The sequence below is a fragment of the Periplaneta americana genome, chromosome 15, assembly GCF_040183065.1.
Source record: "Periplaneta americana isolate PAMFEO1 chromosome 15, P.americana_PAMFEO1_priV1, whole genome shotgun sequence".
NCBI lineage: Eukaryota > Metazoa > Arthropoda > Insecta > Blattodea > Blattidae > Periplaneta > Periplaneta americana.
In genome coordinates this window covers 25,628,518-25,644,355 of record NC_091131.1, presented here as the reverse complement: position 1 = coordinate 25,644,355, position 15,838 = coordinate 25,628,518, and the positions used below count along the sequence as shown (strand labels likewise).

General features: G+C 33.2%; 1 protein-coding gene across 6 annotated transcripts in view; it reads right to left on the bottom strand.

Moving 5' to 3' along the window:
* Positions 1 to 1,361: 1,361 nt before the first annotated feature.
* The window catches only part of Eph (Eph receptor tyrosine kinase), a 1,260,465-nt gene continuing 1,245,988 nt past the window's right edge, over positions 1,362 to 15,838 (bottom strand). For 5 of the 6 annotated variants that reach the window (XM_069846836.1, XM_069846837.1, XM_069846838.1 and 2 more), the window contains one exon: positions 1,362 to 8,441. In XM_069846836.1, the coding sequence (XP_069702937.1) occupies positions 8,174 to 8,441 (268 nt within the window). In that variant the 3' untranslated portion in view covers positions 1,362 to 8,173. The remainder of the gene's footprint in view (positions 8,442 to 15,838) is intronic. The other variant, XR_011336069.1, reaches the window with a different exon arrangement.

Genomic DNA, 15,838 nt, shown 5'->3' with positions numbered 1-15,838 from the left:
CCAAATTATGACGTTCCATAATGCATTTTTGTCAATATACGTATATTGCAATGGATATGAAATAAAGTAAAATATGACAATCCTTCCACTGAACACTAACTTTGCTCCTCTTTGAAACCAACAGACGATTGTTAGTGCAGATACTGACTTGAAGTACGTAAACAGCTGGATTTGTCAATATTTTCCACTATGACAATGAATTAAACTGATTTTCCAGTTAGGTTTGCTTTCTTCATTGTGTAAAATTTGTTGATTTGGCAACTTGGAAGTACAGTTTTCTATCTACTTCTCATTCTAGTCCAGAATATACCAAGTGATAGTAGAAAATATAGGTTTCCACATTTGTTCCCCATCTAATACAGTCACACCTTTAGCGTGTGGTTCCTCAAAAATCAAGTTATTAGTAAGTGCACAAAGCTTATCATAGCATATCTTGAATTGTTTAACGAGATGTCATAATTTTTTCTGTGAACAAAACCGAAGAGTCAAAAACCTTATACAGAGTGACTCAAAAATAAACCGACAAAATTTTCTGGAATGTTCAATTCAAAAGAATCTGAGAATAGCTCTCCATACACTGTCTAATCAACTCGGAATTACAGTAGGTTGAGTTTGCATAATGTTACCTATTATAAAAGTGTAAATCATTTGAGCGAAAAGAAACAAAACATCAGGAATGTCTTTCCTACAAATAACTCATAACCCATCTCTTCTTTTGGCCTTGCAGAGATTGTCTAACTTTCAGTATTGGGACTGGGAACTGGAATATTTCTTTACTCTGTGGCTACTGCCACAGTTATTTTATCAGTCTATTTTTGGGACACACTGTATATTTCCGAAGGAACATTAGAAACTTCCAAAGTTGATATAACTAATAGTGTCAAAATATGTTCCAACAATTTCTGTCTGCGTCCAATTTATCATAATATAAGTTTGAAAGGATCTTGCTGAATTATGTTCTTTTGAAACAAGTACAAATCTGGTAACTCGTGATTTGAATTGAGGTGCAAAAATAAAAAAAAAATCTTTCATATTTTAAGCCGGTATTTTTCTGTCATTATTAGGCCTACCTTGTAAGACTTTTTCATCAACGTAAAGATACGGCATTTAATAATATATATGCACATTAACAAATTACGTTTTTCATCATGAACATACAAAAAAGTACAAATTCAACAAATGTCTTGCTGTTTGTCAATCAAAAGAATTTACCGGTACTCTTCAATAGCGAAAACATGCACGCAGAGTATAGAAGAGAGTAGTTCGTTACTGTGTAAATTGACTTCATCTACCTCCCTTGTACATTAATAGAATCCGATCAGCTTAATCAGTGTGTGTGTGTGTGTGTGTGTGTGTGTGTGTGTGTGTGTGTGTGTGTGTGTGTGTGTGTGTGTGTGTAATTCTAGACATGTACAAAATTTTTTATTGGTTACCCTACTTTATTTTTTTTAGAAACTCAAATTCGGTAGAAAAATAAAAACCTACAACATAATGCATCTGTTTATTAGCTATTTCAGCCAGATTTCGAGATCGACAAATTATTAACCTGGTTGCCAGATGTCCTGGATATCCCAGGATTGTTCTAAATTTTAATGGTGTGTCCTGTGTCAAGTTATACTTGTCCCAGAATGTCAGAAAATACAATTTTTTGCTCATTTCTATAAAATTATTAGGTATTATAGAGTATTTTCGTTCTTTATTCCCTTTGGAACAAGATTCTCGTATTATTGATAGGAGTTAAAGACTGTATTTTTTTCTCTATAAATCAGGCTGCAATATGACATTTTTTCCGATGTTTCAATAATTCAAAAGGAAATTTCATAATCTGGCAAAAATGTAGAAAAAAAATTAAAAGTTTGGGCCCTATACAATTACTTAAAATATGTAAAATGAATAAAATCAGCTGTATTACAAATTGAATTAATTTAAATATGTAGTAATGTTAAGGTATGCAGCATCATCACCTGTCCAGGACGAGAGAATCTGGCAACCCTGATTATTAATAACTATAATTTATTGGCGCCATATATTAATAGTGCGAAAATTATTTTGTTTATCTTTGGCTGTTTTTTGCAGACAGGCCTGTTACTATAAGTGCCCACTTCCTCTCACATCTGTTCCAATCTGCAAGAAGATGCATCGTTACAATACAAACACAACTCGATTCATATCACTTCCTTACTGAACTGATAAAATAATATTGTATTAAAACCCGGCTGATGGAAAGTATGCCATGCAAAAATTGTCAGACATTTAATGCAATAAATTGTTAAATGTGAATGCAACAAAATATCCTGCAGTACTTGAGTTCGGGAATATTTAAGGAGTTCTACAGAGATTTCTAAAAATTTACTGTTAGTAAACTTCCATTCTCTCTTGGTTAGGCCTCTTGAAAGTATGGAGCAATTCCTGAGTTTTGGGTTACGGACTTAGGCTGGTGTTGAGTAATTTCACCAATTAATAACATTTTATCTGAAAATGATAAATATTAAGAGTACTGCAATAAATAACGGAATCTCTCATACGCAATGCTGTTACACCAAGCAGACACTGACTGGAGTTAATTTTTGATAAATGTATAAAAAATTGTCACCACAGGAGAATCAAAAGCCTAGAAGGTAGCCTGTAATATACATTATCATTGCATTCAAGAAGACATTTTATTCAGGGAAACTATATTAATGTGACTTCAAATTAAAACCACAATATAATACGTATACATAACACTTCTAGACAAATCAATTTCAGCTGCTTATATATCTCGTCAAAAGGGGAAAATAAAAAAGAGAACATAGCTTCTATGTATCTGTAGCACTTGTTTAAATAAGGATACACATTTGGTTTTTCGGTACAAATATAAAGACTTGCAGTAAATAGGCCTATAAGTACAAAATACCACCATTCACTTTTATTTACTTGTGTCATTACCAAAAAAAAATCTTATAAAACATAAACTTGCATTATTACTGGACACTTATATTATTACACCTTCAGTTCTGTTATTAATTCAATAAAAGTGTACAGTAAAGACGAAAGAAGATCAATCCTTCGAAATGTTATGTATTGCATATTTCATCAGCAGTGCTGCAACCTAAACCCTCCAGTTTCACTTGAATTTGAAAATGGCTTTAAAATGATATAAATCAATATCCTTGTAATCTTAACGTCATATCATCCAATTTGTGTGATTTCTGTTCACTGCAGATGATAACACATCAATAAATAGTCAAAGGAATTGAAACAAATCATGTCAGATTTATTGTAAGACATGATGTAAAGCTGTTAAACGTTCTTGTGCTAAACAAACCGACACTTCAATACTGCAGTAATCTGATTACATTTTATTAATGTAAGTGCCCAGTTCCTACCAGTTACAATGAAAGAATTGCGTGTAAAGGTGTAAAAATATTATATTCGAATTAATATTCTGTCTTTGGATGTATCAAATATTTCTATTGTAGATTTTAATGTAATTTACTGAACCAAACAAAAATATCTTTCCCATAGTCCAAAAATGTAGTTCTAAATTAATTAAATTTTTGATCAGTGATTAATTATATTAATAAAATAAGACACTCAACATTCATACACACATTGAAAAATTACTGTAGAATACTTTCATTCTTTTTTCTTATCATAAACCAAAATTAAGTTACTGTTTCTTCTAATAAATCCTTAAACTGCAGCAGTCAAAAGTTCTGAATAGGCTAATTATTACTGATTAATCTTCTAATGCTACACGTAGGCAGCTATGTCATACTTAATAAATTTGAAAATAGCTGATACTGAGCAAGCTATTGCAGACTAGCTACCAGTACATAGTTAACGAGCTCAAAAACTGCACAGAAATGACATTGTGTAACAAATTGTGCATGCATTATAAATACTGGTAGTCCTACAATAACAACGAAGTAATAATAATTTTATTGTAATTATATTCCAAGTGGGACCAGCCTCATGGTCTAATGGTCAGAGTTTCTGGCCACAATTTATGAGGTTCTGGGCTCGATTCCCAGTCTGAGCACAGGGATTTTTCCTTAAAGGGAAGTGTTCCTGTGTTCGTCCATGGCCTGTAATTTAGATTGTTTAGATTTAAAACCTCCCCTGGTGCTACATAATCATGATCATCCCTAACATATGATCATAACTCTGCCTTTCGTGTGCCTCGACCTTAGAAGTGGGTTACACATAAACCACTGCCAGGAGAGAAGAGGAGTAATGTCTAAAGACAGCCTGGTGGCATTGGAAAAAAAAATTCGAAGTGGGTATAACATATAACAACAAACAAATATCAAACTTACAAATGAAGTGTGGTACCACCCATAGAACTTTAAGAAAACAAAAGAAGGAAGGAGGCTAAAAGTAAATTTTGTGCGAGATCGTGCATATTTACTTGGTTTCCGCACAAAACCAATACGCGGAAAGTCTAAAATTCCACATTCAGTATTCCCAACCTAACACACATAACAATTTCCCTCTTCTTACCGCTTAAGTGACATATTGAGTTTACTGCTTTAGGCTTTTAACATATTATTTTCAGAGACGTTCAATATAGTAATAATTATAAATTGGAAACTTACCACTGCAATTTCACCTAAATTGCACTGTTAATTATTGTTTTTAAATATTTGCAAAAATCAAGTAAACTCTACAACTCCACTAAAGTTACTGCATTCGTGATGCAAGTAACATTAAGGAAGCCGTGAAAAAATCAACAAGATTCCAGACTCATGATAGACTGGGGGGGGGGGGGGGAAAGACAGACGTATATCACGGCCTGCTGGAATATAGTAAACACAGAAAACATTTTAAAGCAACAATGTTGAAGATAGATATTTTTGTTTTGCAAATTTGCCGTCATTGAACAGAAACCAAGATGGAGATTTCATTGCAACTAATTAGAAATTCCTCTTTCAGGTATGTAATAAACGATCTTCGCACAAAATAATGTACGATACATGAGCGGTATGTTTTCTTTCAATTCTCGGAAATTAAAAAAGCTCAACTACGTTTCGCTTTTTCAAACTTTTCCTCGAACATGAAAACTTCAACATACCGCTCTTGTAACGCATATTACTATCATAAAACAGTCACACCCATTCTTCTCTCGCAAAAAATTCAAAACAAGGTTCAAAGTGCAAAAAAAGGTTTTCTTGAGAAAAACATAAGGTTGTCCAAGAAAAGACCATGTAAGAAATCAACATATTGAGACAGAATTACACATATCTGTTGTAAATGACAAGATAAAAATTATCGTAATAACTGGTTCAACATCTTACACAAGACTACTCAAACTTGTTTCTAAATGTATACCAGAAGGAAAAAAAAGATAAGGGAGATTAAAGGAAAGATAAAGAGCAACTGTGAAATAGTAAGAGACAAATGCCTAGAGAAGAAAAAAAATCAGAAGACGAGAGGCAAGGAGGAGGAGGAGAAGAAGTAGAAGGATATAAAAGTAAGAAGTAAATACTGGTACAGTACTTAAGCTGGAAAATTCATATACATGTAAATATTTCAAAGAATTCTGCTATAAGAACTTAAGAACTTAAAAATATATATTGCAAAAATGTGTCTACAATAGAAAGATCATATTTTGTGGTACTAAAGCAATTAAAATTAATTAAAAATGTATTTTAATTTAAACCACACTTTAATATTTACTCAAAATAAATTACAAAGTTGTGTTCCAAAACAAAGAAATCGAAAAAAGTGTATACACATAGCTATCAAAACATTATACATCAATACATCTCACTGTTTCCGTTATGTTAACACTAAATAAAATACCGTAGATGAAACGCTTTCAGACTGCTGTAATATAAGGATATATCTTTACTATTTACCAAGGAGAAAGAAGCAAGTACCTAATTTTGGTTGTGTAGTCTTGATCAACATTACGTGTTCAATTCCGATACACTTTCAAATTTCTTGACAGGCTGTGTTCTCTATTAATATTTCAGCTGCCAACGGGCTCCTTATTTACATGTCACACACAATGTACCAAGTGTAGGACAGAGCTGTTCTACTTCCTTTAAAATAAATAGAAAGGCGGTAATTCAGGTTAGGAAGCAAATTCACTGCCAACAGTACATGAGCCATTAAGTGTAGGATTGAAATACAGGAATATTTCCATTTGTTCCTTTTTACACAAACAATTAGTGAAGAGATCGGAAATTACACTGATATGTTTCGAAGATATTTTTCCTTCATTTGGTAAATATCCAAAGACTTGGAAAACAAACTGGAATATCTCTATATAATTATGCAATGCATGACTTGTAAGTTTCTGATTTTAACGAATAGAAACTTTATTTTCTAAGCTTTTTTCTTCCAAATATCTCATATCCCAATATTTTCCCACAAACCATGGCAGCTGTCACATAGTCAAGCAAAGTGCAATATCACTGACAAATATCTTGACTGTAATTCTGGAAATTCGCTGTCAGGGGCAACTGCAACATGTATAGCAATGCTCCGGAACCTTACATCTGACGAAAACTTCACGTTTCAGCAATTCACACACAAATGTTCACATGGTCTATTATAATAATATTGTCTATTATATTTCACAACAATTAGAGGAAGAGGGGTAAGAAAAGCGCTTGTACCTCGTAATATGTCTGAATTAAATATTTGGCTTTATTAAATAAGCTGTAGGTAGATTTTCTGGCAATATGTAAAAATGTAACTTAACTTAGGCATTTCAAATTTGCAAAAACTAATATCAGAAGCCTTAGTATCTCTTGGAATCCCGACTGCAAAACTCTTTCTACAGTATAGGAATTAAAATGGACGTTTCATTCTGTTTTAAGTTCCTGCACTCTCATACACAAGAATCTGTATTACACATACGTATAAAAATAAGACATAATCCAGGATGTTTTCAAGAGCCGTATCCAGTGTATATCTCGCTCGTCTAAGGGCAGTTGGATACACTTTGAGGAAATACATCCATTAGTTGGCAGTATCATGAAAAACGATTGTACAATCATGATAAATAGGAAATGTTAAAAAATAACATGTGAAATTAAACTCAATACTCATTTTCAATAATTAAAATCAAGGCATTTGTCTGAGATGAAGGTATTATACAAATATCTACTTTATAGAGTGTACATAAAGGTTAGCATTCCAGTACCGTAAAGAAATATTTCTGGATTCACACTCTACTTTATGAACACTCTGTATATACGTTCCTCTCTTGTAAAACCAAGACAAATTTACAGATATCTCAAAATGTTTATCATTTAACAGAGATCCCTTTTATTCAATTGCGAGAAAGGGCACCACGAATATTCAAGCAACAGCTCATCTTGCAATATTTGCTCTCTGAAGGTTCACCATTATGCAGAATAAACTGATGACATTACCAGAGCAGAGTAACTGTAGGTTATATATGAACTGTATTTACGAGATTCAGTACTGAACGGCATACACATTCTCCAGTATTGTAGAATAATCTGTCAGATCGCTCTTCACGTAGCATTTATCAAACCCTGATTCGACACTCACCATATTGCTTTGACTCGTTAATTACGAAGTTGTAGCACTTCATCGGCTCACCGATGATTATTTCTACACAGAAATGAAAATATATTAATATATATAACACGACGAGAGCAAAAATCTTGCAGTCTCATTTCACTCTCATGGCACTGACACAAAAATATGTAAAACACAGTATGCTAGTAGAGTCATCCACACACTGGAGAAGTAAGTACACTCGCCTTTGTGTAATTGTCACCTAAGGCGAGAATTCACACTTTGATTACCAAGTTATGGGTTTTCTCCCAAGCAACAGGCTTCGATTTTCATAGATTTTACAACAACCAAAAAAGGAAGGACGTGTACACTGCTGACATTCATATATCAGCCAGTGATCAGTCAAGACAATTGAAATACGAGATTTTCCTGCAATGCCATCAAGACAATTTGCTTCAAATTTTTAATATTGCCTGCACACGCTTTATTGGGTGGAGGGATATGAACAAAGAATTTGTTAGCCTTGAATTAAAACCAGGAATCTACACAATGTTCCCATACATAATGATTCTTGTGTTTAGGAAATTTGATATATGCTCTAAGCCAAATATCACATTTAGATGTCCAAATATTTGCCTTAGTCTGTTCAACTAGGTAAACAGGGAGAACACTAACATAAGTTTAGCCGAGGTTAAACCAGGAAACCTTCTGACAGATTGGCCGTGATCTGCGCCCTCATTGCCTGCACACTGTTCATTATCTTCTTCTGGTGACCTACAAGTGTGATGCCCAGTGCGGTGAGCTCTTTGACTGTTACTCTCACTACGGCATCCATGGACGTGATACCCGCACGCTCGAAGTTCTCGAGGTAGCGTGCCATTTTGATGGAGTTGAGCCACTCTTCAACTGAGCTGAACTGGGTCATATCTGGGGCATCTGGTGCGAGGGGGTTGCCTGTCCTGGTTAAAAAAAACCAAAACAAGAACATCACATTACAAATTCATTGAGCTTCTAGCAATATATTATAATAATGTATTGAGAAATAAAGGAATTTTATATTGCACATTTAAGCATTCATTGCCAGAAATGAGAAATTTCTGACCCCACTGAGCTGAAGACTAATGAAATTAATTTTTGAAACATTGCAGAGTACTTAATTCTACAAATGAACATCGGAGTTTCGGAATGCAGCAAGAATTTCGCCAATTTTTCATGCATAAATTATAGATTTTATTTTAAACTGGCTTTGTTTCTTTGATGGATCTAATATGTATATAGTGAAGATATTGCGAATAATATTGTCTTTCCTTTTTCTCGTATCTGTTGATATGTAAGAGTCAAAATAATAATTTATGTATGGATTAATATGCTATGCACAAATCAGCAGTAAGACCCAAAAAAAAATTACTTAAAAATATTTTCATCCATATCTCGCACGGTATTTACATTTTTGGTACAATTCAAAGCCAGCATAACGAAATCAGTTAATTGTTTACAGGGTGTAAATTATATGAGATGACAAACTGATTACAGGTAGAACAGCACAGTCAACTAACCAAAGTTTAATAACGTTTTCTTCTATTTTGCACTTTAATTTCAATCTAATAGAATATCATGTTTGTAGGATCGGATTGCCAATTGCATCTGAATCTTAATCTGACTGTTCCAAGTGATAACAACAAACACTGAAACGAGAAGGAAGCTGACCTTGTGAAAAGCAATCAGGAATACAAAAATTCACAAACTTCATTCGTATCTGTCATCCAATTTCAATTTACTAACGCTACTAATAGTGTAAGGTTACCAGATTTTTTTCACAATTTTCGGGGACAGATATCGACGTATAAAAAAATAAAACTTTTAACATTTTTGTTAGATTGTCATTCACTTACATTGTTTTTACACAATTTAAAGAATTATAGTACTGGTACTCATTCTATTACTAAACTACTGTTGTTTTTTTCTTCAGAAGAGTGAATTTTTTAATCACATCTTCTCTAGATCCTAATTTTTCATAAAATTTCTGACAGGTCATGTTGAAGTTGGCACGAACAGTTTCTAAACTCATTCTGGATTTTTGGGATGTCCGTCCACATCATGTTCATTGAAGAAGCTCTCTTGACTGAAGCATTACTTCCAGGACACAGTTCAGCTTCTGGAGTTGTGCAGAGGGAATCATTTTCTCAGAAAAAAAATTTAATTACACTCAATTTTGAGCAAAAAGTAGCATTTTCTTCATTCCACTTTGTCATTTTCTCTTGTCACATAGCTTATGTCTTCAAGCAATAAATTTCATCAAATAATTTATCTTCATCCAGGTCCAGTCCACCTACGTTTGAAGAAAAATAATGGACTGACTGTCTTTTCAAATTTTTCTCTTTCTAAAGGAGGCCTCGGCAATTTAAGTACATTTCATAGATATCTTATCTTGTGAACAAATAACCGAGGCAGTAGGATATTCAAGAGAACTTCTTCTAAAGGTGATCAAATGCTGGTTAATTGATGGTGGAATAAATTTATTTTCTTTCCTGGAGTTTAGTTTTTTTCTTAATTTCGATAACAATATAAGACTCGAATGCAGTTATGTTCGCACCTACAGTTTAGATTATGATATGAAAAAGCAGCAAAATTACATTAGCAAAATTTTTCACAGCAATGTGCTCGTATGGGCGAATCCAGAAATGCATATAGAGTGTCGGTTGGAAGGCCGGAGGGAATAAGACCTTTGGGGAGGCCGAGACGTAGATGGAAGGATAATATTAAAATGGATTTGAGGGAGGTGGGATATAATGGTAGGGACTGGATTAATCTTGCTCAGGATAGGGACCTATGGAGGGCTTATGTGAGGGCGGCCATGAACCTCTGGGTTCCTTAAAAGCCGTAAGTAATGTGCACTTATCAATAAACCATATTAATAATTAACAATGAAAATCCGGGGATATCTGGGAAAAAAATTTAAAATCCAGGGACATTCTGGGGACGAATTGTCAGGGAACAGAAAGCAAAATTCGGGGACTGTCCCCGAGAAATAGGGATGTCTGGTAACCTTATAACAGTAGCTGTTTAATACCAGTATTGCTTATTTTACTGGCTGTTCATTCATGCCTTGTGATATTGCATAGATGAGTTTCTCAACCGTACACTGTTACTCAATTTTACAAAAACATGACTTGTAAAAACTATTCTTTTCTTTTCGGAATATGTAAATTTATTGCTTTCACGTGTTAAATATTAGGTTAGTTTCAGCCTGTTGTGGGCTATCTTCAGAACTGGGTGGTCCTGGTCTGAAGATAGCTCACAACAGGCTGAAACTAGTCAACAAGGTACCGTAGCCTAATATTTAACACGTGAATGCAATAAACTATATATTCCGAAGTGATATAGTGTTAAAAGTTGTTTAATCAAGATGTCTATTCTTTTCTGTGCAAACTGGTACCTTATTATAAAACTATTAGATACTTTGTTTAGTGAACTGTGCTCTATAACCTGTGTAAATTAGGGCAGCTTCTATTCTATATTGCATAACAAAATCAGTTTACTGAAATGAAATGTCAATTGCATTGTAATATAAAATATTTAATATAGGTAGATACGGTGTAAAAAAAATGAAAATAGTTTCACTGGAAGGTCATTAGTTAAGTACATAATACTCTTTAAAAGTAAATAAGCTTCCTTACTACACACTGAGAATTCAACAATACTTCGAATTAAATGTCAAAACGATTGTTCTGAGACAGTTTGTAGGGATTCAAATGAACACGATTTCTAATATTCTGCACCCATAAATCCTACACCATTTATCAATGGAAATGTACAATCCCAAAGAAGCAAAAGCAAATACTTGCAGCATGCTATTTATCCACAGAATGCCAAACAAACACATATTTATAATTATCTGAAAATGTATGTGCAAAATAATTTGCTGCCTGTTACTCAGAGGGGACTTCTTTTGTACTGTATCTTGAATATAGGACAACAGTTCAGTGATAGGAGCATTTTGTACAATATTATATGTTGTGTCCTATTTTGGAGTCTAATTTTGAGGAGTCACTTAAATTGTGAAGCAGTGACTAATTTTAAATTCATGAAGTAATAAATTTATTTTATTGGGTTATTTTACGACGCTGTATCAACATCTAGGTTATTTAGCATCTGAATGATATGAAGGTGATAATGCTGGTGAAATAAGTCCGGGGTTCAGCACCGAAAGTTACCCAGCATTTGCTCGTATTGGGTTGAGGGAAAACCCCGGAAAAAATCTCAACCAGGTAACTTGCCCCAACCGGGATTCGAACCCGGGCCACCTGGTTTCGCGGCCAGACGTGCTGACCGTTATTCCACAGGTGTGGACTTAAGTAATAAATTAGGACAAGGGTTGAATGATATTGATCTAATTATAAAATGATTCATTATACCCGAGAATTTGCTATGTACTGTATATTTCTTCAGGTCAATGCTTAAAGAGAGCTGGTATGGGCCGGGTTTGCATACAGAATTTGGGAAACAAGCCGGTATGTTATACCGTTAATAAGACTGATAAAATGTGAATTTAAATGTACCTTTATTATAAGGTAACTATCTAGCCCAAACAGTTTACGTATATTTTATTTAGTTTACATTTAATTACATATCGGTATTATGAATATGATAAAAGTTCCTTTGTAAAGGTAATTTGAATGAAATTGTTATAAATATTTGATATAATAGATCAACAACTTCTAATAATTCGGGATGGACATGATTCATACCTTGTTGATCCGTTAGACAGGTTAGAGATCAGTATCTGTTTCAAATTCTATTAGACTAAACAATGTATCCAACACACGAAAGAATGGAAGTGTGGGAAGCTGTGGCTCCGGTTGTGAGTTTTGAATACAATATTAACTCTATCTTAATCTTAAAATAAATGTAGTAAGATATAAATAACTTTCTATAATTTTAGTGGTGTATTAGTGTAATTTTAAGTTACATTTCATGCTAAGAGGTTATTTGTAGTTTTTTTTTTATAATTGAAAGTTTATAAATAGGTTCTGTGTTATACTCTATTCCATTTTGAAGTTACTGTTTTCTAACTAATTAGTGATTAGAGTTGCCAGGTTTTCAGAATGCAAATAAGGGACAGCTGCAACCTTTAACTTGAAAATACAAGAAACTTCTAAGAGAGAGAGAGAGCCCACACTAGCACATTAAAGCACAGTAGGCTTATAAGGAACAACAAATTAGTCTTTGAAGCTGTTATATTACCAACCATTATTTTGTTTGTATTAATAAAATTTAGAAGGGAGATTAATGATACAGATTGGGAGGAGGTAATTGTAAAGGTTGTATTTATACAAAGTAGTAAATAATGATCTGTTTTTCTAAATGCAACACGTTCTCTTTGTTTCATGCAGACGAGGAACACTAATTATGGTTTGAAACATTTTTTTGCGTCTTCACACATACTACACACAATCTAACAACATTACTGTACCAATAACCATGCACAGCTAAATTACTAACTCAAACAGAAGTAGTATTTAAATTGATTTGCTTCATTGCCACTTTTGAGAAGAGAAAGATGTTAATAAGTGACTGTTTATCATAATTATACAACACAATACCCCTACAAATAGTAAGGGAAAATGATAAATGAAAAAGAAAAAATCTGTAGGCCACCTGTGATGTAACGTCCATAAATACGGGATTTTTGGTGGATTTTATTTGGGACAAGTTTTTTATGCCTCAAATACGGGAAACCTAGCAATCCTATTACTGATTCTCTTTGAATTGTCGCCACCTCCCTTCCTGTAGGTATTTATGCACTCATATTAGTAGCACAGGACTAAAAATGAATGAACATTTCGCTGTTCTTATGTGTACTGCATTGCCACAAGTACACGGAATGGAAGTCAGCTGTATACTACTACCTTTATGTCCCTTCAGCTTGTGTTACCTGCCCATATTATTCAACATAAAACCTTCGCACGCTCGATCCAGGGGAAATATACACACTATTTCCTCAGCAGTCATATTCGACTTATAACAGTAAAAGGTCCACGACTGTAATGGTTAGCATATCTGACTGTGAAATAAGTGGACCCGGGTTCAAATCCTTGTTGGAACAGGTTACCTGGAAAACTTTCTGTATATTATATAAACACACTAGATTTACTCAATGTGTATTTACCTTCATAAGTAAAAAAACAAAATTTTATTCACTGTCGTCTGCTAAATAAAATGTGACAGCCATATTCATAGCCAGAGAATGCAACATGTCCCACTTGCTGTGATATTGCTTTGCAAATAAATTAGTGATTTGGCTTGACAGATTTCAATATTGAAGTAATATTACAGAAATAAAATATATATATAAATAATTTAGTTTATGTAATAAAATATATTTTGATACTAGTATGTTGTATTTATAGACAATGCAATGACTTCTTAATGGCTGTACAGATTAAATATATCGTAAATACATGTATTTAGACGTTGCTATTTCATATTTTTGTTGGGTTATGAAAAATGCAGTAGAATCGGTATTGTAGTGAAAATGAGAGAAACATTTGAGAAGTTCTAAATATGCTGCACAACCTGACAAAGCAGTGCGAAGGACTATGTGATCCAGAGCTCTTTTCTTTCACTTGTATATTGCACTTCGATATAGTAGGCCTACATCTTTCCATTGCAGTTCTTCTGTTAAACAAAAAAATTTCCCAAGACGCAATTTCACCCGAAATGACTATATACTACGTAATATTTTCAATGCATCTTACTGTTTATTTATTGAAACCATGCAGGTTGCTGTTTTCATGCTTCTGTTAATCAGTGTTCCGTATCTACTCCTTAAAACTTGTGGTGTGTTGCACAAATCGTTTTTGTCTTATACTGAACTAATTGTAGTTAACCTATTGTATAATGAAAATACACTGTAGGTTACAGAAAGGAATTTGACATACCGTAATAAATTAACGAAATCCGCAAATAATGTTATTTATTTTAGCATCACAAAATTTCGCTGCATCACGACATATTAGCACTTTCTGAAGAACCACGAAACTTCGTGAATTATGTATAGTGAACTTACACTTTGGTGTAACATTCGACAAATTATTTCAACACAGTACAAGCATGAAAGTTCATAAACACAGATTAATTCTAGCTGCAATGTCAATAACATCATGCCCCTGTTAGTTAAGCAAGCATACAAAAACAGTCAAACTCAAAGCAGTCACAAAATTCACGTTACAAGATGATAAAATACACATTACCAAATCACTTTATTGTGACACAACTGTTTGGTTGGAAGAAGCAGGCCCCTAACACATGTCCATTGCCATACTCAATAGAGCAGAAGCAACCTTGTTGCAACTTACTTAGTTCGAATGTAAGTACATATTCTAAATAATAGCACTTTACAACATTGAATTTACATGATTAACACTGTAAATTCATATGTCTCTACACTTAAAATATAGTGTATTAGTGGAGTACAAACACAAATTCTACTTCTTATATGAAAAAAAAAAGTCCGGTAGTTCAGTGTTCATTTTTCACGCCACTTCATTATTATTCATATTTTCATTTTCTGATACGTGCAAATTGGTCTTCGTGAAATTAAACTTATATTAAAAGTAGTAGAAGTTCTAATCTTGAACGAAACAATTTAAAGAGTTGAATGCTATTACATAAACAACAGTGGAAATCATTCAACCTACGTAATTAAAATCGTAATAATTATATAATATTAACTCAAAACAAATGCACAAAAATTTGGCTTTCAGAAAACTCTATTAAAATGTCTAACAAAATATTCCGTACTATTAGTTAAATTCTTCATACAGTATTCTTCTTAATAAATTATTGATATTGGTGTCCATAGTACCTATAATTAATTAAAAATATAACTTTATATTCTTTGCCTAGCAATTTAGCAATGTCATGCACATACACACATATTGTATATACCCGTAATGAAAGTAAGCTGTGACATACTGCAACCTTGTCATACTCCCAAATTTATTATTTCAGTGTTCTTTTTAATTTTATTTCTATATTACAATTTTAGAATTTCCTGTACATATCTCGAATTACTTCCATTAAATGACTATTCTTGATTGTTTGGTGGGGAAAAACGACAGTAATCATGTACGAGGGGGATCCAGGAAATAACGACCGTTTTGTTGTAATAATTAAAAAAAAAAAAATATTTATTTGAAAAAACAAAGTCTGTTACATAACTGAAGCTTCCTTTACTTCTCTACATAATCACCACCTACATTTAAACATTTGTTGTATCTGTTCACTAGCTTTAGAATTCCCGTGTTATACTCCTCTGCCGCCAGTTCATTAAGCCAGGTGTTCACTGTCTTCT